The sequence below is a fragment of the Coregonus clupeaformis genome, chromosome 11, assembly GCF_020615455.1.
Source record: "Coregonus clupeaformis isolate EN_2021a chromosome 11, ASM2061545v1, whole genome shotgun sequence".
Taxonomy (NCBI): domain Eukaryota; kingdom Metazoa; phylum Chordata; class Actinopteri; order Salmoniformes; family Salmonidae; genus Coregonus; species Coregonus clupeaformis.
The window spans coordinates 28,964,484-28,989,104 of NC_059202.1; the positions used below are offsets into that span (position 1 = coordinate 28,964,484).

At 48.1% G+C, this 24,621-nt stretch overlaps 1 protein-coding gene across 1 annotated transcript in view; it reads right to left on the reverse strand.

Annotated features, from left to right (window-relative positions):
- Positions 1-19,120, reverse strand: part of LOC123491957 (rootletin-like) — a 42,292-nt gene extending 23,172 nt beyond the window's left edge. Inside the window, exons 1-4 of the mRNA XM_045223386.1 lie at positions 19,098-19,120; positions 14,481-14,625; positions 2,482-2,588; positions 1,005-1,211 (exon numbers count right to left, since the gene is read on the reverse strand). Of these exons, the coding sequence (XP_045079321.1) occupies positions 1,005-1,211; positions 2,482-2,588; positions 14,481-14,625; positions 19,098-19,120 (482 nt within the window). The remainder of the gene's footprint in view (positions 1-1,004; positions 1,212-2,481; positions 2,589-14,480; positions 14,626-19,097) is intronic.
- Between the last annotated feature and the right edge of the window lie 5,501 nt (positions 19,121-24,621).

Below are 24,621 nucleotides of genomic sequence, written 5' to 3' on the forward strand. Positions count from 1 at the left end.
TGTGCTAGATAACATGTTCCCTGTGCTAGATAACATGTTCCCTGTGCCAGATAACATGTTCCCTGTGTTAGATAACATGTTCCCTGTGCTAGATAACATGTTCCCTGTGCTAAGCAACATGTTCCCTGTGCTAGATAACATGTTCCCTGTGCTAGGTAACATGTTCCCTGTGCTAGGTAACATGTTTCCTGTGCTAGATAACATGTTCCCTGTGCCAGATAACATGTTCCCTGTGCTAGATAAAATGTTCCCTGTGCTAAGCAACATGTTCCCCGTGCTAGATAACATGTTCCCTGTGCTAGGTAACATGTTCCCTGTGCTAGGTAACATGTTTCCTGTGCTAGATAACATGTTCCCTGTGCCAGATAACATGTTCCCTGTGCTAGGTAATGCCTTCATAGACTTTCTGTATAACAAACCCCATCTTCCTTTATTCTATAGCACTTCTGCTTTCATTAGAAAAGGCAAGCTACTGTAACATTCAGGGTGACGTGTTCAGTGTTGGATCGGCCACCAAGAGAGACGGACGGACAAAGAGTTGAATTCTAGTTTCTCAGCGTCCCAGAGACAGACAAGCAGGCAGGCAAGACGGACAGACGGACAGTTAGGCAGGCAGGCAAGATGGACAGACGGACAGTTAGGCAGGCAGGCAAGACGGACAGACGGACATTTAGGCAGGCAAGACAGACAGGCAGTTAGGCAGGCAGGCAAGACAGATAGAAAGACAGTTAGGCAGGCAGGCAAGACAGACAGACAGGCGGACAGTTAGGCAGGCAAGACAGGCAAGACAGAAAGAAAGACAGTTAGGCAGGCAGGCACGCAAGACAGACAGACAGACAGGCAGTTAGGCAGGCAAGAAAGACAAGCAGGCAGGCAGGCAAGACAGACAGACAGACAGACAGACAGACAGGCAGACAGACAGACAGGCAGACAGGCAGACAGGCAGACAGACAGACAGACAGACAGACAGACAAACAGACAGACAGACAGACAGACAGACATACCTGGAGTTGAGCTCTACTTTCTCCGCGTCCCAGTGTCCCTGCAGCTGCATGGCTTCCCTCAGCTTGTCCCTCAGCTGCCTCTCCAGCTCTGACACCTCCGGGCCACTAGGGGCGCTGTGCTGGGTCACACTGGCCTCCAGAGACATACAGGCCACATGTAGACGACGGCTCGCAGTCACACACTCCCCACGTATGTCAGACAGACTCCTATAGACAGAGGAACATGGGTTTACAATGGAACATGGGTCTACAGGGTTAACATGACACAACTGGTAAGTAGATTTGTGGTCCTGTGTAGCTCAGCTGGTAGAGCATGGCGCTTGTAACGCCAGGGTAGTGGGTTCGATCCCCGGGACCACCCATATGTAAAAATGTATGCACACATGACTGTAAGTCACTTTGGATAAAAGCGTCTGCTAAATATTATATTATTAGAAAACCGTCTGCTCCTCAAATGGCACCCTATTCCCTATTTAGTGCATTACTTTTGACCACCAGACCGTTACGAGCCCTGGTCAACAGTAGTGCACTACATAGGGAATAGGGTGCCATTGGGATGCAACCAGGCTTAACACGACATAACTGGTAAGTATTGTTTGCAAGCAAACAGAAAACAGACCCAATGTCTTTAGTTTTGAAGTTGTGACCCATTGGTTTTTCATTAGGAAAAAGGGTTTGAATGTTCCTATTGAGGTCAAGATGGATTCTGCCTGTAACACTTTAGCTCCAAATCCTGCAGCTCGCTTTGAACTGGGACTGTCTCATGTTTGACTCCGACCTCAAACACCAGGTGTTGCTGTCCACAAGCAGAGTAGAGCGTGTCACGGCTAATTACTCAACGATGCTCCCAGTTGTTGGTGTTCATACATGACATTAGGCAAGTGTTCAACTTCAGCTGCATTTAGCTTTATCCTGATGGATGCCTCAGCCACAGACCAGGGGGCACCCAGAGCCATCCGTCCCCAGCGACCTTTGATCCTAGGCAGGGATGGATGGAGCGGGATCATGGGGTTCAGGCTGTGGAAGGGTGTAGGAGCGGATGACTGGAGGGGTACTTGTGTGATCCCCAGGTTTTGGTGGGAGTCTGGATGGCAGTGTGGATGAGGGGAGGGGACTACACAGGGATCCCAGGGTGCCTAGAGTCTGGAGGGACTGTCTGGTGAATGTCTGGACGGTTCCTGGAGGAGGCTCGGAGGGGGTTCTGAGAGGTCTGGAGGGGCTGTCTGGTGAATGTCTGGACGGTTCCTGGAGGGGGCTCGGAGGGGGTTCTGAGAGGTCTGGAGGGGCTGTCTGGTGAATGTCTGGACGGTTCCTGGAGGAGGCTTAGAGGGGCTTCTGAGAGGTCTCGAGGGGCTGTCTGGTGAATGTCTGGACGGTTCCTGGAGGGGGCTCGGAGGGGGTTCTGAGAGGTCTGGAGGGGGTGTCAAGGGATCCTGTCAGGTTCCTGGATGGGGTCTGACGAGGTCACCACACTCACCTGTCAGCGAAGGTCCTGAGCTGGGTGAAGGTGCTCCGTAGGGAGGCTGCCTGCCGCCACAGGGCCCTCACACGGGCCTGCTCACGACCCACCCGGGAGGCACGCGTCTGGGGAGGGAGACAGGGCATGGGGAGGGAGACAGGGCATGGGGAGGGAGACAGGGCATGGGGAGGGAGACAGGGCATGGGGAGGGAGACAGGGCATGGGGAGGGGGGAGGGCATGGGGAGGGAGACAGGGCATGGGGAGGGAGACAGGGCATGGGGAGGGAGACAGGGCATGGGGGAGGGAGACAGGGCATGGGGAGGGAGACAGGGCATGGGGAGGGAGACAGGGCATGGGGAGGGGGAGGGCATGGGGAGGGAGACAGGGCATGGGGAGGGGGGAGACAGGGCATGGGGAGGGGGGGGGAGACAGGGCATGGGGAGGGGGGACAGGGCATGGGGAGGGAGACAGGGCATGGGGGAGGGAGACAGGGCATGGGGAGGGAGACAGGGCATGGGGAGGGGGGAGACAGGGCATGGGGAGGAGGGAGACAGGGCATGGGGAGGGGGACAGGGCATGGGGAGGGGGAGACAGGGCATGGGGAGGGGGGAGGGAGACAGGGCATGGGGAGGGAGACAGGGCATGGGGAGGGAGACAGGGCATGGGGAGGGGGAGACAGGGCATGGGGAGGGAGACAGGGCATGGGGAGGGGGAGACAGGGCATGGGGAGGGGGGAGACAGGGCATGGGGAGGGAGACAGGGCATGGGGAGGGAGACAGGGCATGGGGAGGGGGAGACAGGGCATGGGGAGGGAGACAGGGCATGGGGAGGGGGAGGGGGACAGGGCATGGGGAGGGGGGAGACAGGGCATGGGGAGGGGGACAGGGCATGGGGGGGGAGACAGGGCATGGGGAGGGAGACAGGGCATGGGGAGGGAGACAGGGCATGGGGAGGGGGGAGGGGACAGGGCATGGGGAGGGAGACAGGGCATGGGGAGGGGGACAGGGCATGGGGAGGGGGACAGGGCATGGGGAGGGAGACAGGGCATGGGGAAGGGGGAGACAGGGCATGGGGAGGGAGACAGGGCATGGGGAGGGAGACAGGGCATGGGGGAGGGGGACAGGGCATGGGGAGGGAGACAGGGCATGGGGAGGGGGGAGACAGGGCATGGGGAGGGAGACAGGGCATGGGGAGGGGGACAGGGCATGGGGAGGGAGACAGGGCATGGGGAGGGGGACAGGGCATGGGGAGGGAGACAGGGCATGGGGAGGGAGACAGGGCATGGGGAGGGAGACAGGGCATGGGGAGGAGGGTCAAGGAAGATGGGGGATGTCTAACCCTGAGACTACTATGGCTGTAGACTCCTATGTTGTCACTCCAATGGTGATTTTACAGCCATGTCTCTCTCTCTCTCTCAATTCAATTTCAATTTAAGGGCTTTTTTGGTATGGGAAACACATGTTTAAGCAAGTGAAGTAGATAGTAAACAAAAGTGAAATCAACAATAAATATTAACAGTAAACATTACACTCAGAAGTTCCAAAAGAATAAAGACATTTCAAATGTCATATTATGTCTATATACAGTGTTGTAACAATGTACAAATAGTTAAAGTACAAATGGGAAAAGAAATCAACATAAATATGGGTTGTATTTACAATGGTGTTTGTTCTTCACTGGTTGCCCTTTTCTTGTGGCAACAGGTCACAAATCTTGCAGCTGTGATGGCACACTGTGGTTTTTCACCCAGTAGATATGGGAGTTTATCAAAATTGGGTTTGTTTTCAAATTCTTTGTGGATCTGTGTATTCTGAGGGAAATATGTGTCTCTAATATGGTCATACATTTGGCAGGAGGTTAGGAAGTGCAGTTCAGTTTCCACCTCATTTTGTGGGCAGTGTGCACATAGCCTGTCTTCTCTTGAGAGCCAGGTCTGCCTCTGGCGGCCTTTCTCAATAGCAAGGCTATGCTCACTGAGTCTGTACATAGTCAAAGCTTTCCTTAAGTTTGGGTCAGTCACAGTGGTCAGGTATTCTGCCACTGTGTACTCTCTGTTTAGGGCCAAATAGCATTCTAGTTTGCACAGTTTTTTGTTAATTCTTTCCAATGTGTCAAGCAATTCTCTTTTTGTTTTCTCATGATTTGGTTGGGTCTAATTGTGTTGTTGTCCTGGGGCTCTGTGGGGTCTGGCTGAGGGGACTCTTCTCCAGGTTAATCTCTCTGTTGGTGATGGCTTTGTTATGGAAGGTTTGGGGATCGTTTCTCCCCCCCCGCCAGTTTTTTTGCATGTCTTAAATCAGGGGTGTCAAACGTCCGGCCCGCGGGCCGGATCAGGCCCGCAAACGGGTTTAATCCGGCCCGCGAGATGATTTTGTAAAGTATAAAAATGCGCTGCAATTTTTCAATAAAATAAACTGCTGTTCCAATTGCGTCCACTGGATGGCGCAATAGCAATTGTGTTAAGCAAGCAAACTGTTTATACCGGGGCAGAGCAAGTAGGTCAAGTCTGTGTTTACTCACAGCCGAGACATCAGTGACGCTGCAGTGAAAGCTAGCTACCTCATTGCTAATGAAATCACAGTGGCTTCAAAACCATTTAGTGAGGGTGAATTTATAAAAACATGCATGATGAAGGCAGCTGAGATTGTGTGCCCTGAAAATCGTCAGGCTTTTGTAAATATCAGCCTGACAAGAAACACAGTTGCAGACAGGATTTCCGATCTTTCAGTGGATTTGGACAGCCAGTTGAAGCAAAAAGTAAAGTCATTTATTGCGTTTTCGGTTGCAATTGATGAAAGCACGGACATTACAGATGTTGCACAACTGGCCATTTTCATCCGCGGAGTTGATGACACATTGACCGTCACCGAGGAGTTCGTGGAGTTGGTGCCGATGACAGATACAACGACAGCAGCTGATATTTTTACCGCACTCGTCGGGCGCGCTGGACAGGGTCGGAGTGGACTGGTCCCGCGCTGTCAGCCTGGCTACAGATGGTGCGCCCTCAATGATCGGGAAAAAAGCAGGCGTTGTGACAAAGTTCAGAGAGAAAGTGCAATCTACAAATGGAGGATGTGATTTTTTTACTTTTCACTGTATTTTGCACCAGGAGGCTTTGTGTTGCAAGTCATTAAAGATGGATAACGTCATGAAGGTGGTCATCCAAACTGTTAATTTCATCCGATCCAGAAGCCTGAATCACCATCAGTTTGACAGCCTTCTCAGAGAGAAAGACCACATCTATGGCCTGCCATACCACACTGAGGTAAGATGGTTAAGCCGAGGTGCTGAGGCGTTCTTTGATTTACGAGAAGAAATTGAACAGTGTTAGAATTCCATTCCGCAGAATGGATGCAGGACCTTGCATTTATGGTGGATGTTACAGAGCACCTGAATAACTTGAACAAACAGCTGCAAGGGCGCAACAAAGTTGTCACGCAGTATTATGACAGCATACGTTCTTTCAAGTTGAAGCTGTCATTGTGGGAGACGCAACTTGCCGGTGGTGATGCAGCTCACTTCCCCTGTCTGAAAAATTTGTGCGCGACCCAACATGTGGCAGACATGAAGCGGTTCAAAGAAAAAATAACGGGACTGTTACGGGAGTTTGAGCAATGCTTTCAGATTTTTGGTGAACTGGAGAAAGACTTCAACGTTTTTTGCTCGCCATTCACCGTGAATCCCTCTGATCTGCCCGTCAGCATCCAACTTGAAATAATAGACTTTTTGCCGCAGCTGGCTTGGACACATTTTATCAGAATCTCTTGCCAGGTTACCCCAACTTGACAGCCCTCGCTGCAAAACTGTTGTGCATGTTTGGAACCACATATCTTTGTGAGCAAGTTTTCTCTGTAATGAGCATAAATAAAACAAAGCTGCGCTCAAGGCTCACGCACAAGCACTTGAATCACATCCTGAAGTTGGCTGCCACTCAGGATGTGACGCCTGATATTGATGCGCTGGTGAAAGCTAAAAGATGCCAGGTATCAGGAGTCAAATAAACTATGCAACCCCACTTAAAGTGCTACATGAGACACCCTGATATAGTTCTGTGATCTGTGATATACTTCTGTGAATCACTGAGGCATTGTGTGTTTGTGTGTTCTTTGTCCTCATAACTTTCAAATAACTTGAGGTGTTTTATGATTAATAGTGATGTTGTGCTTTTGGACACACTGTCCTCAGGCTCCAGCTTTATGTTTATATGTTTTTATGTGCTATTGTTTTTAATTGATTTTATTTTATTTGTATATTTAACCTATTCTTGACTCTGTGGTTCTTGCACTTGTTTGTGGAACAGGATTTCATTCTTTTTATCTACATTTCTGCCTGAGAAATGACCCCCTGATATAGTTCTGTGATCTGTGAAACAGTTATGTTAATCACTGAGGCATTGTGTGTTCGTGTTCTTTTTCTTTAGAATTTTCAAATAAACTTGACGTGTTTTATGATTAATAGTGATGTTGTGCTTGTACTATTTTGGACACACTGTCCTCAGGCTCCAGCTTTATGTTGTATGTTGATCGTATTAAAACAAAGAAAACAATCTGAAGTTGTTGTTTTTAAGTTATATATACCATGATTTTTCCGGTCCGGCCCACTTGGGAATAGATTTTCCTCCATGTGGCCCCTGAGCTAAAATGAGTTTGACACCCCTGTCTTAAATGAAATATCCTTGGACTGTTCTCCTAACATTCACAAAAATGTTCTGCATAACATCTGTAACAACCACCACAGAACATTCCCCAAACGTTCTCATTTGGTTTCCAGGCAATGTAGTACACACCACGTACCAGTAATGTTTTCCCAGCAAACCAACAATGATCCTGTGAAAGTTCCCAGAACATTCGTTTGGTGGTTGCGGCAAATGTTCTCATGACACAAAAGCTGTCCAGTCGTTACCACAACATTCTCAGCATGCGACTTTGTAGCTGCTTAAAGCATAATAATGGAAATTCGCATTGGAGGACTGTATTGTAGGACCACTACAAGCTGATATAGACGCACATGGGATTTACTACTGAACAACATCCTCACTGATAGAGGTCTAGACTTTCTCTGCCTCGCTGAGACTTGGCATCAGCCCAATGAGTACATATCCCCCAACCAATGCACTCCATCTGGCTACACCTACCTGGACCGTCCTCACACATCCGGATGGGTTGGCGGATTGGCTGCAATCGGCAGGACTGACCGCACTGAGAAGTCTACTCCGGTACCAGCTGTCTCATGGCTTTCAAGATCACCGGCTCTGTATCAGTACTGGCTGTGCTGATTTATCGGCCTTCTAAGCTCAACTCTGACATTCTTGTTAAACTATCTGAGTTACTAACCCTCCTGAGCACCTTGTGCCCTGCTATTTATTTTTATTTAACCAGGCAAGTCAGTTAAGAACAAATTCTTATTCACAATGACGGCCTACACCGGCCAAACCCGGACGACGCTGGGCCAATTGTGCGCCGCCCTACGGGACTCCCAATCACGGCCGGTTGTGATACAGCCTGGAATCGAACCAGGGGGGTCTGTAGTGATGCCTCAAGCACTGAGATGCAGTGCCTTAGACCGCTGCGCCACTCGGTCTGTAGTGACGCCTCAACCACTGAGATGCAGTGCCTTAGACCGCTGCGCCACTCGGTCTGTAGCGACGCCTCAAGCACTGAGATGCAGTGCCTTAGACCGCTGCTCCACTCGGTCTGTAGTGACGCCTCAACCACTGAGATGCAGTGCCTTAGACCGCTGCGCCACTCGGTCTGTAGCGATGCCTCAAGCACTGAGATGCAGTGCCTTAGACCGCTGCGCCACTCGGTCTGTAGTGACGCCTCAAGCACTGAGATGCAGTGCCTTAGACCGCTGCGCCACTCGGTCTGTAGTGACGCCTCAAGCACTGAGATGCAGTGCCTTAGACCGCTGCGCCACTCGGTCTGTAGTGACGCCTCAAGCACTGAGATGCAGTGCCTTAGACCGCTGCGCCACTCGGCCTGTAGTGACGCCTCAAGCACTGAGATGCAGTGCCTTAGACCGCTGCGCCACTCGGTCTGTAGTGACGCCTCAAGCACTGGAGATGCAGTGCCTTAGACCGCTGCGCCACTCGGTCTGTAGTGACGCCTCAAGCACTGAGATGCAGTGCCTTAGATCGCTGCGCCACTCGGTCTGTAGTGACGCCTCAAGCACTGAGATGCAGTGCCTTAGATCGCTGCGCCACTCGGTCTGTAGTGACGCCTCAAGCACTGAGATGCAGTGCCTTAGATCGCTGCGCCACTCGGTCTGTAGTGACGCCTCAAGCACTGAGATGCAGTGCCTTAGATCGCTGCGCCACTAGCTATGCTAGTGATTGGTGATTTCAACATACATGCCGACTCCCCTGACTGCAGTCTCTCTACCGGCCTGGCTGATGTCCTGGACAACTCTGGACTCCAACAGCACGTGGACTTTGCCACCCACAAAAAAAAATTGGCCATACACTGGACCTGGTCTGTACCTCAGGCGTGGATCTCGCCAAATGTGTCAGGTTTGTCCGACCATAAACTCATCACCTTCACTCTAGCTATTCCTCTACCCACTCGGCCCAGAAAACACTCCATTAAATTTAGAAGCCTGAAAACTATAAACACGGCCCGGCTTGCTGAATCCATCTCCAACCTGCCAGTTCCAGACAATATCAGGGCTGCAGAGTCTCTGTCCCCCTTTCAAACACAGCTAAAGACTGAGCTGTTCAGAAAAGCTTTCAAGGACCTCTGTTAATTCTGTTCTCCTGTCCTCCAGATCTGATGACACGTGGATACAGCTTTGATTGTTGTCTGTGTTCTGTGTTTTGGATCGATTTTAATTTTTCATTTTTTAAATTAAATGTTTGTGCCTTGGGTGTGAGAAAAGCACTTTACAAATTAAATTAATTATTATTTAATTCATAGGACATTTGAACAGCATTTAGTTTGAAGGTTCTGAGCCTGTGTAGTTTGAAGCTGAAATGTCTGGTTCCTAAACCAAGTGTTTTATTCTCTGCACCACCAGGGAAGTTCTCGTTCAACTTATTTTTTCAGTATATAGCCATGGCAGTATGGTCGCCATGGCAGTATGGTCGCCATGGCAGTATGGTCGCCATGGCAGTATGGTCGCCATGGCAGTATGGTCGCCATGGCAGTATGGTCGCCATGGCAGTATGGTCAATCAGGAATTCCATGCTTCCTTTTTTAGCCTTCTAAGACATAACTAAACCAGGGATATACTGGTAACTGGGTTATTCACCATTACTTCACCCATCTTCTTTATATGCTGCGTACATCTGGGCCAATATTTACAAGGTAAGCGCTGATTTAGGATCACTTTTGCTTTTCAGACCATGAAAAATAAGACAGAGGGTACCACGTCAAGCATCTCAAAGTAGGAATTATACTGTGTGTGTTTTTTTAAAAGTTGAACGGTCCATTTTTACACAATGTTTTATTTTATTTTTTATTCTGCATTTCTGACTGGATTTATAAATCTGGACAAAATAAAGACATCCTCTCAATTTCACAGTTTTTTTTTTTTCTCAAAAGAAATGTGGTGAAAGAGTATGTGGTATTGAACCTGCAATCTTTGGCTCTGCAACCAGATAAATTAACCCTCTGCACCACAAGAGGACAGCTGAGGGATTTTTTTTTTTTTGTATTTTTGTCAGTCAATCCGGACACAGAACACCATTTCTGAGTTATTAAAATGTTCCCATCCTCTTCATGTGCTGTGTACCTGTACCACTGTATTTTAGGATTGTACTCTTTGCTTTAACGATGAAATTGAGGCTCAGATATAATTTACTAAAAGAGAAGATGTCTTTATTTCGTCCAGATGTATAAATCCAGTCAGAAATGCAGAATTTACACTAACTGTAAAAAAAAAAAAAAAACATTGTGCAAAAATTTACTGTTCAACTTTTTAAAAAACGCACCCGATATAATTCCTACTTTGAGTCACTTGATATGGTCCCTCCCCCCGTCTTATTTTTCATTATCTGAAAAGCAAAAGTGATCCTGGATGAGCACTCATAGTCTTGAATACGTTGTAAATATGGGTCCCAGAAGTACGCAGCATATAAAGAAGATGGGTGAAGAGATGGTTATTATCCCTGGGTGAGTTATGTCTACGAAGGCTAAAAAGGAAGCATGGAATTCCTGATTGATCATACTGCCATGGCGACCATACTGCCATGGCGACCATACTGCCATGGCGACCATACTGCCATGGCGACCATACTGCCATGGCGACCATACTGAAAAAATAAGATGTGCAGAAAATGAAAGACCTGGCTTTGGGAACCAGACATTGCAAGCCCACATGTGCAGTTTGTCAACATAAGAAGTGTTAAATATTGTTGTTTGTATGATTAAACGCTGTTCGAGGGCGGCAGGTAGCTTAGTGGTTAAGAGCGTAGTGCCAGTAACCGGAAAGGTCGCTGGTTCTAATCCCCCGAGCCGACTAGGTGAAAAATCTGTCGATGTGCCCTTGAGCAAGGCACTTAACCCTCATTGCTCCTGTAAGTCGCTCTGGATAAGAGCGTCTGCTAAATGACTAAAGTGTAATGATGTGCGTCTATATTACCTTGCAGTGGTCCTACAATACAGTCCTTAAATATGAATTTGCCATTAAATCTGGACAGTAACAACATGGGTCTGTGTTCCAGTCAGCTTTAAGGAGCTACACATTTGCATGCTGAGAATGTCAAATCAAATACAAGAGGTGTAGACCTTACAGTGTTATGCTTACTTACACACCCTTCACCAACAATGGAGTTTTAAGAAAAATAAGTGTTAAGAAAGTATTTACTAAATAAACTGAAGTGAAAAATAACAAATAATTAAAGAGCAACAGTAAAATAACAGTAGGGAGGCTATATACAGGGGGTACCGGTACAGAGTCAATGTGTAATAACAGTAGGGAGGCTATATACAGGGGGTACCGGTACAGAGTCAATGTGAAATAACAGTAGGGAGGCTATATACAGGGGGTACCGGTACAGAGTCAATGGGAAATAACAGTAGGGAGGCTATATACAGGGGGTACCGGTACAGAGTCAATGGGAAATAACAGTAGGGAGGCTATATACAGGGGGTACCTGTACAGAGTCACCGATCACTGCACCTGTACACAGCCCATCTGAAATTAGCCCACCCAACTACCTGATCCCCATATTGTTATTTATTTTGCTAATTTGCACCCCAGTATCTCTATTTGCACATCATCTTTTGCACATCTATCATTCCAGTGTTAATACTAATTGTAATTATTTTGCACTATAGCCTATTTATTGCCTTACCTCCATAACTTGCTACATTCGCACACACTGTATATATATTTTCTATTTGTATTTTTGACTTTATGTTTCGTTTTACCCCATATGTAACTCTGTGTTGTTGTTTTTATCGCACTGCTTTGCTTTATCTTGGCCAGGTCGCAGTTGTAAATGAGAACTTGTTCTCAACTGGCTTACCTGGTTAAATAAAGGTAAAAGAAAAAAAAAAAAAAAGAGTCAATGTACAATGTACACAGGTTAGTGGAGGTAATTGAGGTAATATGTACAGGTAGGTAGGGGTAAAGTGACTATGAATAGAAAATAAACAGAGAGTAGCAGCAGCGTCAATGCAGATAGTCCGGGTAGCCATTTGATTAGCTGTTCAGGAGTCTTATGGCTTGGGGGTAGAAGTTGTTAAGAAGCCCTAGACTTGGCGCTCCGGTACCGCTTGCCATATGGTAGCAGAGCGAACTGTCCATGACTAGGGTGGCTGGAGGCAATTTTTTGGGCCTTCCTCTGACACTGCATGGTATAGAGGTCCTGGATGGCAGGAAGCTTGGCCCCAGTGATGTACTGGGCCGTACACACTACCCTCTGTAGTGCCTTGCGGTCGGAGGCCGAGCAGTTGCCATACCAGGCGGTGATGCAACCAGTCAGGATGCTCTCGATGGTGCAGCTGTAGAACATTTTGAGGATCTGAGGACCCATGCCAAATCTTTTCAGTCTCCTGAGGGGGAATAGGCTTTGTCGTGCCCTCTTCAGGACTGTCTTGGTGTGTTTGGACCGTGATAGTTTGTTGGTGACGTGGACACCAAGGAACTTGAAGCACTCAACCTGCTCCACTACACAACCGTCGATGAGAATGGGGGCGTGCTCGGCCCTCCTTTTCCTGTAGTTCACGAGCATCTCCTTTGTCTTGATCACGTTGAGGGAGAGGTTGTTATCCTGGCACCATACTGCCAGGTCTCTGACCTCCTCCCTATAGACTGTCTCATCGTTTTTGGTGATCAGGCCTACCACTGTTGTGTCATCAGCAAACTTAATGATGGTGTTGGAGTCGTGCTTGTCCATGAATGTTGTGGTAATATTAGGTCAAACTTAAATATAACATTTTCTAAATGTTATTGAAATGTTCTGAGGATCTCCAAGGCAACATTAATGGAATATTATGTTAAACTTAAAACAAATATGCTATGAACATCATAAAAACAGACTTATTTGGAAATTGTGGAACATTGTGCAACATTGTAGGAATGTTCTGTGCAACTTATATGAATATCACAAGAATATTCTTGCAACATCCCAGACAACTCACATAACTTAATTAAATGTTCTGGGAACCTTTAAAGAACTTAAGACCAGATGTTCTGTCAACATTCTTACAACATTATAGGAATGTCCTGTGCAACCTAACTTAAACATTGTATGAATGTCATCACAACTGAGCATATTTTGTGTTTTGGGAACCTATCTCTTGTAATGTACCCACACTGTTCCCACAACCTAATTAAATATTCTGGGCACCTTTAAATAACTTAGAAAGGCTGTTCTGTCAATGTTCTTGCAACATCAAATGATACTTTTTTGCGCCTTGATACTAAAATTATCTGAATGTCAGCACAAATGGACAGTTTTAGTGTTTTGTGAACCTATCCGTTATCATATCCCCACAATGTTCTCACAACCCAAAGAAACATTCTGTGAACCTTTAAAGAACATTCTTGTAACATCAGCACGACTGGACAGTTTTTGTGTCATGAGAACATTTGCCGCGACCTAACGAATGTTCTGGGAACATTCACAGAACCAATTTTGGTTTGCTGGGTATACTCTTCCCCTGTATCAGGTAGCCTAGCGGTTAAGAGCGTTGGGACAGTAACCGAAAAGGTCGCTGGTTTGAATCCCCGAGCCGACTAGGTGAAAAATCTGCTGCTGTGCCCTTTAGCAAGGCACTTAACCCTAATTGCTCCAGGGTTGCTGTCAATAATGGCTGATCCCTGGCCGTGACCTCACTCTCCGAGGGTGTCTCAGGGGGAGTTGGAATATGCACAAAAAAAACATTTCCATTTCACACCTGACACTTGTACATGCAGTGAAACAGGACAAATTTAAGCACCCCCTATTTGACCTTGATCAGGCCGTTTGCAGCGTGAGTTCCCAGAGCTTGCCAGATTGTTTACACCGTGCAGAAATGTATTGCTCATTGTTCAGCCTTTGGAATGTTTTCACAGGAAACAACAGCTTGAAAATCATAACAAAGAAACAAAGAAAGAATGTGGATTAATTGACAAAAACAGGATTCTGAATGAAATCCCCACCACATGGGAAAGAAAGAAAGTTGCTCAACGTGAGAGCCCACAGAGAGGATTAACAACCTGAATTTCTTCCTGTTTTTTCTCCAGTCAACCCAACGCATGTAGTCTGCACTTTTGACCCCTCATCTCCACTATTCCCCATGATTCTCCAGTGGCTGATAGCAGAGGCGCAACTTTGGTTTTAGAAGTGGGGGGGCATAATTTATTATTATTATATATATTTTTTTAATCCAGTCGGATAAACACTCCAAACAGCCTACCAGAACGCTCTGAGGCGTAGGCGTGGTCCTAAAGCACTCCGTTGCCTCGTTTTGTATCACATTCCAATGATAAAACTGGTGGAGACATACTACCATTTCAGAAAGTGAAAATTGCGCCCCTGGCTGATAGGGCCCCTGTAGGGCGAATCAGAAACGGGGTTCTCCCTTCTTACCTCCTGTTCTTTGCGCAGCCGAGCATCTTTCTGCTCCACGTCTTCACTGGCTCTGCGTAGGCTCTCCGTCAGGCCCTGATTGGCTGAGCCAGCCTGTTCCAGCTGTTCTCTGAGCAGGGCGTTCACCTGGCTGAGACCGACACACCTGGGAAACACAGGAACACATGACCTCCAGGTATGCGTCCCAAATGGAACCCTATTCCGTAAATAGTGCACTACGTTTGACCAGGGCCCATAGGGCTCCAGTCAAAATTAGTGCACTATATAGGGAATAGGGTGTCATTTGGGATGCATCCTTTGTTACTACATGGCATGAAAAAGATGGCCAGCAATCAGAGAGCACTGATCAGGCTGAGAAAGGCTTGATGTCCGAAAGACATCCATTATTACTGATGGTAATAAAGTTAAGTTATACTTTATTTGCGAGTGCTTTATTTAAGAGTTGAGCGTGTTCATAACATCATCTTACTCCTGCTAGAGTTGAGCGTGTTCATAACATCATATTACTCCTGCTAGAGTTGAGCGTGTTCATAACATCATATTACTCCTGCTAGAGTTGAGCGTGTTCATAACATCATATTACTCCTGCTAGAGTTGAGCGTGTTCATAACATCATATTACTCCTGCTAGAGTTGAGCGTGTTCATAACATCATATTACTCCTGCTAGAGTTGAGCGTGTTCATAACATCATCTTACTCCTCCTAGAGTTGAGCGTGTCTTTCTTCTTACATGGTAGTGAGAGCCAAGTTGCTGCTGTCACCTGTCAACCAACCACTAACAACCCCTCTATCCCTCCCTCCCTCCCTTCTCCCTTTTAAAACCCTGTCCCCCACCCAAACTCCATCAACAGCCAAGTTGGCAGCATCACTTGTCAACCAACCACTAACAGCTGCAAACCTGACCCCCCTAATACCCCCACAACCTCCTCCTCCTCTTCCTCCTCCTCGTCCTCCTTCTCCTCCTCCTCCTCCTCCTCCCCCTCCTCCTCCTCCTCCTCCTCTTCCTCCTCCCCCTCCTCCTCCTCCTCATCTTCCTCCTCCTCCTCCTCCTGTTCCTCCTCTCCCTCCTCCTCCCCCTCCTCCTCCAACTCCTCCTCCCCCTCCTCCTCCTACTCATCTTCCTCCTCCTCCTCATCCTCCTCCTCCTTCTCCTCCTCCTCCTCCTCCTCTTCCTCATCCTCCTCCCTCCCTCCCTCCCTCCCTCCCTCCCTCCCCCCCACCCAAACTCCACCAATCGCGTGGCCACTCTATCACTCCTACATTGACAAGCTTATAAACCCCTTTCTACCAGCCACCCTTGCCAGCCACGCTTACACAGCAGAACACGTGTGACTTTTATATAAAGTCCATGTCGACGCCGTCCTAACTCCTACCAGATTGAGCTCCTCTCATAGAGTCATTTACAGAAATGTCTACATCATTCTCACACTGTGTCGTAGCGAAGCCAGCCAACTTCTTCAGCTATCTGAGGGGAGTGGAGCATTTAAAACTGTGCAGGGTGCCAAACCGAGGATGAGGCCATGGAGAAGCTTTACCTCTCACTCTCCAGTGGGCCTCGTGGCGTTGCTCGGCAACAGAGGATTTAAAACGAACTACCGTAGACCTCACGGTGGAGGGTCCATGGAGAGGCTCGGAAATGAACTCTGAGCAGGTCTCACGTGAGGAGCTCCGTGTAGAGGATTGGTAACGAACACCACAGTAGGCCTCATGGTGCAGCTCTATGCAGAAGCTTTACTCACTGTACAGTAGGCCTCATGGTGCAGCTCTATGCAGAAGCTTTACTCACTGTACAATAGGCCTCATGGTGCAGCTCAGAGCAAAGGGTCGTTAACTATCTCTACAGTAGGCCTCACAGCAGAGCTTTACCTCATGAGAAAGCTCCCTGCAGACGTGGTTCGGCACTTGGTAAATCTACCAGTAGGCCTCACGGTTGAGCTCCGTGCTGAGGCTGCTATAAAAGTGATGGGGCCTTGGCAAGAGGGCTGCCAAGCGTCTGTCGTAGCAATTTCAATTAGAGCTGGTTGGCTTTATAAATCTTGGTTGTTTAAAGGCTGGCATCAGGTGTAGGGGTTGCTGGGCCCGGTCCCCCGCTCAGTGTGAGGCACCGTTAAAGCGCTCTGGACAACTGAGCCAACAGGGCCGAGCTAATTAACTTTGACAAATTGGATGGCGAAAGCATCTACAGTATCAAGGCCAGGCTACGCTTCACACTCCCTACCAGGCCAGCCTCCCTCCTCCTCTCCTCCTCTCCTCCCTCCTCCTCTCCTCCTCTCCTCCTCTCCCTCTCCTCCTCCTCTCCCTCCTCCTCCTCTCCTCCTCTCCTCTCTCCTCCTCTCCTCCTCTCCTCCCTCCTCCCTCCCTCTCCTCCTCTCCTCCTCTCCTCCTCTCCTCCCTCCTCCTCTCCTCCTCTCCTCCCTCTCTCCTCCTCTCCTCTCCTTCCTCTCTCCCCCTCCTCTCCTCCTCTCTCCTCCTCTCCTCCCTCCTCCTCTCCTCCTCTCCTCCTCTCCTCCTCTCCTCTCCTCCTCCTCTCCTCCTCTCCTCTCCTCCTCCTCTCCTCCCCCTCCTCTCCCTCCTCTCCTCCTCTCCTCTCCTCCTCCTCTCCTCCCTCCCTCCTCCTCTCCTCCTCTCCTCCCTCCTCCTCTCCTCCTCTCCTCCTCTCCCTCCTCCTCCTCTCCTCTCCTCCTCCTCTCCTCACCTCCTCCTCTCCTCCTCTCCTCCCCTCCTCCTCTCCTCCTCTCCTCCTCTCCTCCTCTCCTCTCCTCCTCCTCTCCTCCTCTCCTCCCCTCCTCCTCTCCTCCTCTCCTCCTCTCCTCCTCTCCTCCTCCTCTTCCCAGCCTGGGCATGGGAAAACAGAGTCAGTCTTTCTCTCTCTGCTCCTTCCAAACAATTTCACAGAAACACTTCTGAGCTGTTTTTTTTTTTCTTTTTTCTAAGAGTTCTAAGGGGCCTATTCATTTCCGTGAATGTTTTGTTTTGCGTTTCGGATCTAAGTCAGAGACTCCCTGATGGTTGAGGCTTTTTGCTGTTCTGGCTCTCAGAGTCCTGCACATTATTTCACATTATTTCACCTGAAGCCGTTTTTTATTTTTTGTGCATCTCAAAATACACCCTATTGCCTTTACAGCACACTACTGTCTACCAGCACTCATAGCGTGCCACTTGGGACAAAGCCCTTGTGTTGATGTAGCCTGGTCCCACATCTGTTTGTGCTGTCTTGCCAACTTAACAAAACAGATCTGGAAACAGGGGCACGTTTCACCAAATTGTTACCTGGAAATTGTTACCTGTGAGAGGTGATATCGTTTTTGGACCCTTTGCTTTGTGCGTTTCTACAAACCTGCTCTGCTCTACCTACATTTACTGCTCTGTAGAACCTACAGTACCTCTACTGTTCTGCTCAATCTACCTCTACAGCTCTGTAGAACCTACCTCTACTGCTCTGTAGAACCTGCCTCTACTGCTCTGTAGAACCTACCTCTACTGCTCTGTAGAACCTGCCTTTACTGCTCTGTAGAACCTGCCTCTACTGCTCTGTAGAACCTACCTCTACTGCTCTGTAGAACCTGCCTTTACTGCTCTGTATAACCTACCTCTTCTGCTCTGTAGAACCTGCCTTTACTGCTCTGTAGAACCTACCTCTACTGCTCTGTAGAACCTGCCTTTACTGCTCTGTAGAACCTACCTCTTCTGCTCTGTAGAACCTGCCTTTACTGCTCTGTAGAACCTACCTCTACTGCTCTGTAGAACCTGCCTTTACTGCTCTGTAGAACCTGCCTCTACTGCTCTGTAGAACCTACCTCTACTGCTCTGTAGAACCTGCCTTTACTGCTCTGTAGAACCTACCTCTTCTGCTCTGTAGAACCTGCCTTTACTGCTCTGTAGAACCTGCCTTTACTGCTCTGTAGAACCTGCCTTTACTGCTCTGTAGAACCTACCTCTACTGTTCTGTAGAACATACCTCTACTGTTCTGTAGAACCTACCTCTACTATTCTGCAAAACCTACATTTACTGCTCTGTAGAACCTGCCTTTACTGCTCTGTAGAACATACCTCTACTGTTCTGTAGAACATACCTCTACTGTTCTGTAGAACCTGCCTTTACTGCTCTGTAGAACCTACCTCTACTGTTCTGTAGAACCTACCTCTTCTGCTCTGTAGAACCTACCTTTACTGCTCTGTAGAACCTACCTCTACTGTTCTGTAGAACCTGGCTTTACTGCTCTGTAGAACCTACCTCTACTGCTCTGTAGAACCTACCTCTACTGCTCTAGAACCTACCTCTACTGGTTTGTAGAACCTACCTCTACTGCTCTAGAACCTACCTCTACTGGTTTGTAGAACCTACCTCTACTGCTCTGTAGAACCTACCTTTACTGCTCTGTAGAACCTACCTTTACTGCTCTGTAGAACCTACCTCTACTGTTCTGTAGAACCTGCCTTTACTGCTCTGTAGAACCTACCTCTACTGCTCTGTAGAACCTACCTCTACTGCTCTAGAACCTACCTCTACTGGTTTGTAGAACCTACCTCTACTGCTCTGTAGAACCTACCTCTTCTGCTCTAGAACCTGCCTCTACTGTTCTGTAGAACCTAAATCTACTGCTCTGTAGAACCTACCTCTTCTGCTCTTCCTCCAACATGGTCAGTTTGCTCTGGATAGTCCTGCTGTTGTCCTGAAGCTCTGTTTCTGTCCGGTGCAGACGATGGGCTGATGAGTCCAGGTGGGCCTGTAGCTGAACACAACACAGCCATCAGCACGTTTTGCAGATATCTACAACATGTATAGTTTAATGAATACGGTGGCCCTAAGGGCCAAAGTAGCTTCTAAAATGCAGTTTCCTCAGACTTACTGAGAGTCGTAGTCTTTCTGACTCTGCGGTCTTCTCCAACAGCTGCTCTTCTAGTTCACCACATCTCTTCTTGTACTGAAGCACCTGGTACAAGAAAGGGCATTCGGAAAGTATTCAAATCAAATCAAATCAATCAAATTTTATTGGTCACATGCGCCGAATACAACAGGTGCAGACATTACAGTGAAATGCTTACTTACAGCCCTTAACCAACAGTGCATTTATTTTAAACAAAAAAAGTAAGAATAAAACAACAACAAAAAAAGTGTTGAGAAAAAAAGAGCAGAAGTAAAATAAAGTGACAGTAGGGAGGCTATATATACAGTAAAATAAAGTGACAGTAGGGAGGCTATATATACAGGGGGGTACCGTTGCAGAGTCAATGTGCGGGGGCACCGGCTAGTTGAGGTAGTTGAGGTAATATGTGCATGTGGGTAGAGTTAAAGTGACTATGCATAAATACTTAACAGAGTAGCAGCAGCGTAAAAGGATGGGGTGGGGGGGCAGTGCAAATAGTCCGGGTAGCCATGATTAGCTGTTCAGGAGTCTTATGGCTTGGGGGTAGAAGCTGTTGAGAAGTCTTTTGGACCTAGACTTGGCACTCCGGTACCGCTTGCCGTGCGGTAGCAGAGAGAACAGTCTATGACTAGGGTGGCTGGAGTCTTTGATAATTTTGAGGGCCTTCCTCTGACACCGCCTGGTATAGAGGTCCTGGATGGCAGGGAGCTTTGCCCCCAGTGATGTACTGGGCCGTACGCACTACCCTCTGTAGTGCCTTGCGGTCAGAGGCCAAGCAGTTGCCATACCAGGCGGTGATGCAACCAGTCAGGATGCTCTCGATGGTGCAGCTGTAGAATTTTTTGAGGATCTGAGGACCCATGCCAAATCTTTTTAGTCTCCTGAGGGGGAATAGGCTTTGTCGTGCCCTCTTCACGACTGTCTTGGTGTGTTTGGACCATGATAGTTCGTTGGTGATGTGGACACCAAGGAACTTGAAGCTCTCAACCTGTTCCACTACAGCCCCGTCGATGAGAATGGGGGCGTGCTCAGTCCTCTTTTTTTTCCTGTAGTCCACAATCATCTCCTTTGTCTTGGTCACGTTGAGGGAGAGGTTGTTGTCCTGGCACCACACGGCCAGATCTCTGACCTCCTCCCTATAGGCTGTCTCATCGTTGTCGGTGATCAGGCCTACCACTGTTGTGTCGTCGGCAAACTTAATGATGGTGTTGGAGTCGTGCCTGGCCATGCAGTCATGGGTGAACAGAGAGTACAGGAGGGGACTGAGCACGCACCCCTGAGGGGCCCCCGTGTTGAGGATCAGTGTGGCAGATGTGTTGTTACCTACCCTTACCACCTGGGGGCGGCCCGTCAGGAAGTCCAGGATCCAGTTGCAGAGGGAGGTGTTTAGTCCCAGGATCCTTAGCTTAGTGATGAGCTTAGAGGGCTGACTCCTCCACATTTTGCTACGTTACAGCCTTATTCTAAAATTGATTAAATCTGAGAGTCTCCCAGTCCCTGCTGCTGAAAACATCCCCACAGCATGATACTGCCACCCCAATGCTTCACCATAAGGATGGTGCCAGGTTTCCTCCAGACGTGACACTTGGCATTCAGACCAAACAGTTCAATCGTGGTTTCATCAGACCAGAGAATCTTGTTTCTCATGGTCTGAGAGTCCTTTAGGTGTCTTTTGGCAAACTCCAAGCGGGCTGTCATGTGCCTTTTACTGAGGACTGGCTTCCATCTGGCCACTCTACCATAAAGGCCTGATTGGTGGAGTGCTGCAGAGATGGTTGTCCTTCTGGAAGGTTCTTCCATCTCCACAGAGGAACTCTAGAGCTCTGTCAGAGTGACCATCAGGTTCTTGTTCACCTCCCTGACCAAGGCCCTTCTCCCCCGATTGCTCAGTTTGGCCGGGTGGCCAGCTCTAGGAAGAGTCTTTGTGGTTCCAAGCTTCTTCCATTTAAGAATGATGGAGGCCACTGTGTTCTTGGGGACCTTCAATGCTGCAGAAATGTTTTGGTACCCTTCCCCAGATCTGTGCCTCGACACAATCCTGTCCCGGAGCTCTATGGACAATTCCTTCCACCTCATGGCTTGGTTTTGCTCTGACATGCACTGTCAACTGTGAGACCTTATATAGACAGGTGAGTGCCTTTCCAAATCATGTCCAATCAATTGAATTTACCACATGTGGACTCCAATCAAGTTGTAGAACATCTCAAGGATGATCAATGGAAGCTCAATTTTGAGTCTCATAGCAAAGGGTCTGAATACTTATGTAAATAAGGTATTTCTGTTTTTTATATTTAATACATTTGCAAAAAAATTATAAAAAAAACAGTTTTTGCTTTGTCATGATGGAGTATTGTGTGTTGATGGATGAGAATAAAAAAATCAATGTAATCCATTTTAGAAGAAGGATGTAACGTCACAAAATGGGGAAAAAAGGGAATGGGTCTGAATACTTTCCGAATGCACTGTATTACATTGCTATATTTTATAAATACTATCAATACAACTTATCTTGTGATGTTTGGGTTGCATTTGGCAGACAGTAACTGCAATAGGCCTTATCCACAGATCCTGCAACGTCAGAACAATACTCCCTGGATCCTGCAACGTCAGAACAATACTCCCTGGATCCTGCAACGTCAGAACAATACTCCCTGGATCCTGCAACGTCAGAACAATATTCCCTGGATCCTGCAACGTCAGAACAATACTCCCTGGATCCTGCAACGTCAGAACAATACTCCCTGGATCCTGCAACATCAGAACAATACTCCCTGGATCCTGCAACGTCAGAACAATACTCCATGGATCCTGCAACGTCAGAACAATACTCCCTGGATCCTGCAAGGTCAGAACAATACTCCCTGGATCATGCAACGTCAGAACAATACTCCCTGGATCCTGCAACGTCAGAACAATACTGCCTGGATCCTGCAACGTCAGAACAATACTCCCTGGATCCTGCAAGGTCAGAACAATACTCCCTGGATCCTGCAACGTCAGAACAATACTCCCTGGATCCTGCAACGTCAGAACAATAATCCCTGGATCCTGCAACGTCAGAACAATACTCCCTGGATCCTGCAACGTGAGAACAATACTCCCTGGATCCTGCAGGTCAGAACAATACTCCCTGGATCCTACAACGTCAGAACAATACTCCCTGGATCCTGCAACGTCAGAACAATACTCCCTGGATCCTGCAACGTCAGAACAATAATCCCTGGATCCTGCAACATCAGAACAATACTCCCTGGATCCTGCAACGTGAGAACAATACTCCCTGGATCCTGCAACTTCAGAACAATACTCCCTGGATCCTGCAACGTCAGAACAATACTCCCTGGATCCTGCAACGTCAGAACAATACTCACTGGATCCTGCAACGTCGGAACAATACTCCCTGGATCCTGCAACGTCAGAACAATACTCCCTGGATCCTGCAAGGTCAGAACAATACTCACTGGATCCTGCAACGTCAGAACAATACTCCATGGATCCTGCAAGGTCAGAACAATACTCCCTGGATCCTGCAAGGTCAGAACAATACTCCCTGGATCCTGCAAGGTCAGAACAATACTCCCTGGATCCTGCAAGGTCAGAACAATACTCCCTGGATCCTGCAAGGTCAGAACAATACTCCCTGGATCCTGCAAGGTCAGAACAATACTCCCTGGATCCTGCAAGGTCAGAACAATACTCCCTGGATCCTGCAAGGTCAGAACAATACTCCCTGGACAAGACAAGCCAAGGGTAGGGACAGAAGTAGTCTCACATGGTACTCTCTTCAATAGATTGACTCCCTCCCTCCCCCCCTCCTCCTTCCAGTACCTTGGTCTGCAGTTTCTGCACCAGCTGAGCCTGTCTGTGTTGTCCCTCCTGATAGGCCTTTAGTTTGAGCCTGTAGGCCCTCTCCTCGCGCTGCAGCCGGAGGTGCTCTGCAGACACACTCTCTTGGTCCGAGTCTCCCGCTGCAGACTGCAGAGCCAGCATCTGTTCAAGCTGTACACACACACACACCCACACACAAAGGGAGGTTAACCTCTGACCCTTATAACAACCTCTAAAACATGACTTTGAATAATCATAATGATGACACACCACTGCCATTAAACCACTGTGTTATGCAAGGAATCACTTCCATTAAACCACTGGGTTATGCAAGGATCTACTGCCATTAAACCACTGGGTTATGCAAGGGCTCACTACCATTAAACCACTTGGTTATGCAAGGGCTCGCTGCCATTAAACCACTTGGTTATGCAAGGGCTCACTGCCATTAAACCACTGGGTTATGCAAGGGCTCACTGCAATTAAACCACTGTGTTATGCAAGGTATCACTGCCATTAAACCACTGTGTTATGCAAGGGCTCACTGCCATTAAACCGCTGTGTTATGCAAGGGCTCACTGCCATTAAACCACTGTGTTATGCAAGGGCTCACTGCCATTAAACCACTGTGTTATGCAAGGGCTCACTGCCATTAAACCGCTGTGTTATGCAAGGGCTCACTGCCATTAAACCACTGGGTTATGCAAGGGCTCACTGCCATTAAACCACTGTGTTATTCAAGGGCTCACTGCCATTAAACCACTGGGTTATGCAAGGGCTCACTGCCATTAAACCACTGGGTTATGCAAGGACTCACTTCCATTAAACCACTGTGTTATAAAAGGGCTCACTACCATTAAACCACTGGGTTATGCAAGGGCTCACTGCCATTAAACCACTGGGTTATGCAAGGGCTCACTGCCATTAAACCACTGGGTTATGCAAGGGCTCACTTCCATTAAACCACTGGGTTATGCAAGGATCTACTGCCATTAAACCACTGGGTTATGCAAGGGCTCACTGCCATTAAACCACTTGGTTATGCAAGGGCTCACTTCCATTAAACCACTGGGTTATGCAAGGGCTAACTGCCATTAAACCACTTGGTTAGGCAAGGGCTCACTGCCATTAAACCACTGGGTTATGCAAGGGTTCACTGCCATTAAACCACTGGGTTATGCAAGGGCTCACTGCCATTAAACCACTTGGTTATGCAAGTGCTCACTGCCATTAAACCACTGTGTTATGCAAGGCCTCACTGCCATTAAACCACTGGGTTATGCAAGGGCTCACTGCCATTAAACCACTGTGTTATGCAAGGGCTCGCTGCCATTAAACCACTGTGTTATGCAAGGGCTCACTGCCATTAAACCACTGTGTTATGCAAGGGCTCACTGCCATTAAACCACTGGGTTATGCAAGGGCTCACTGCCATTAAACCACTG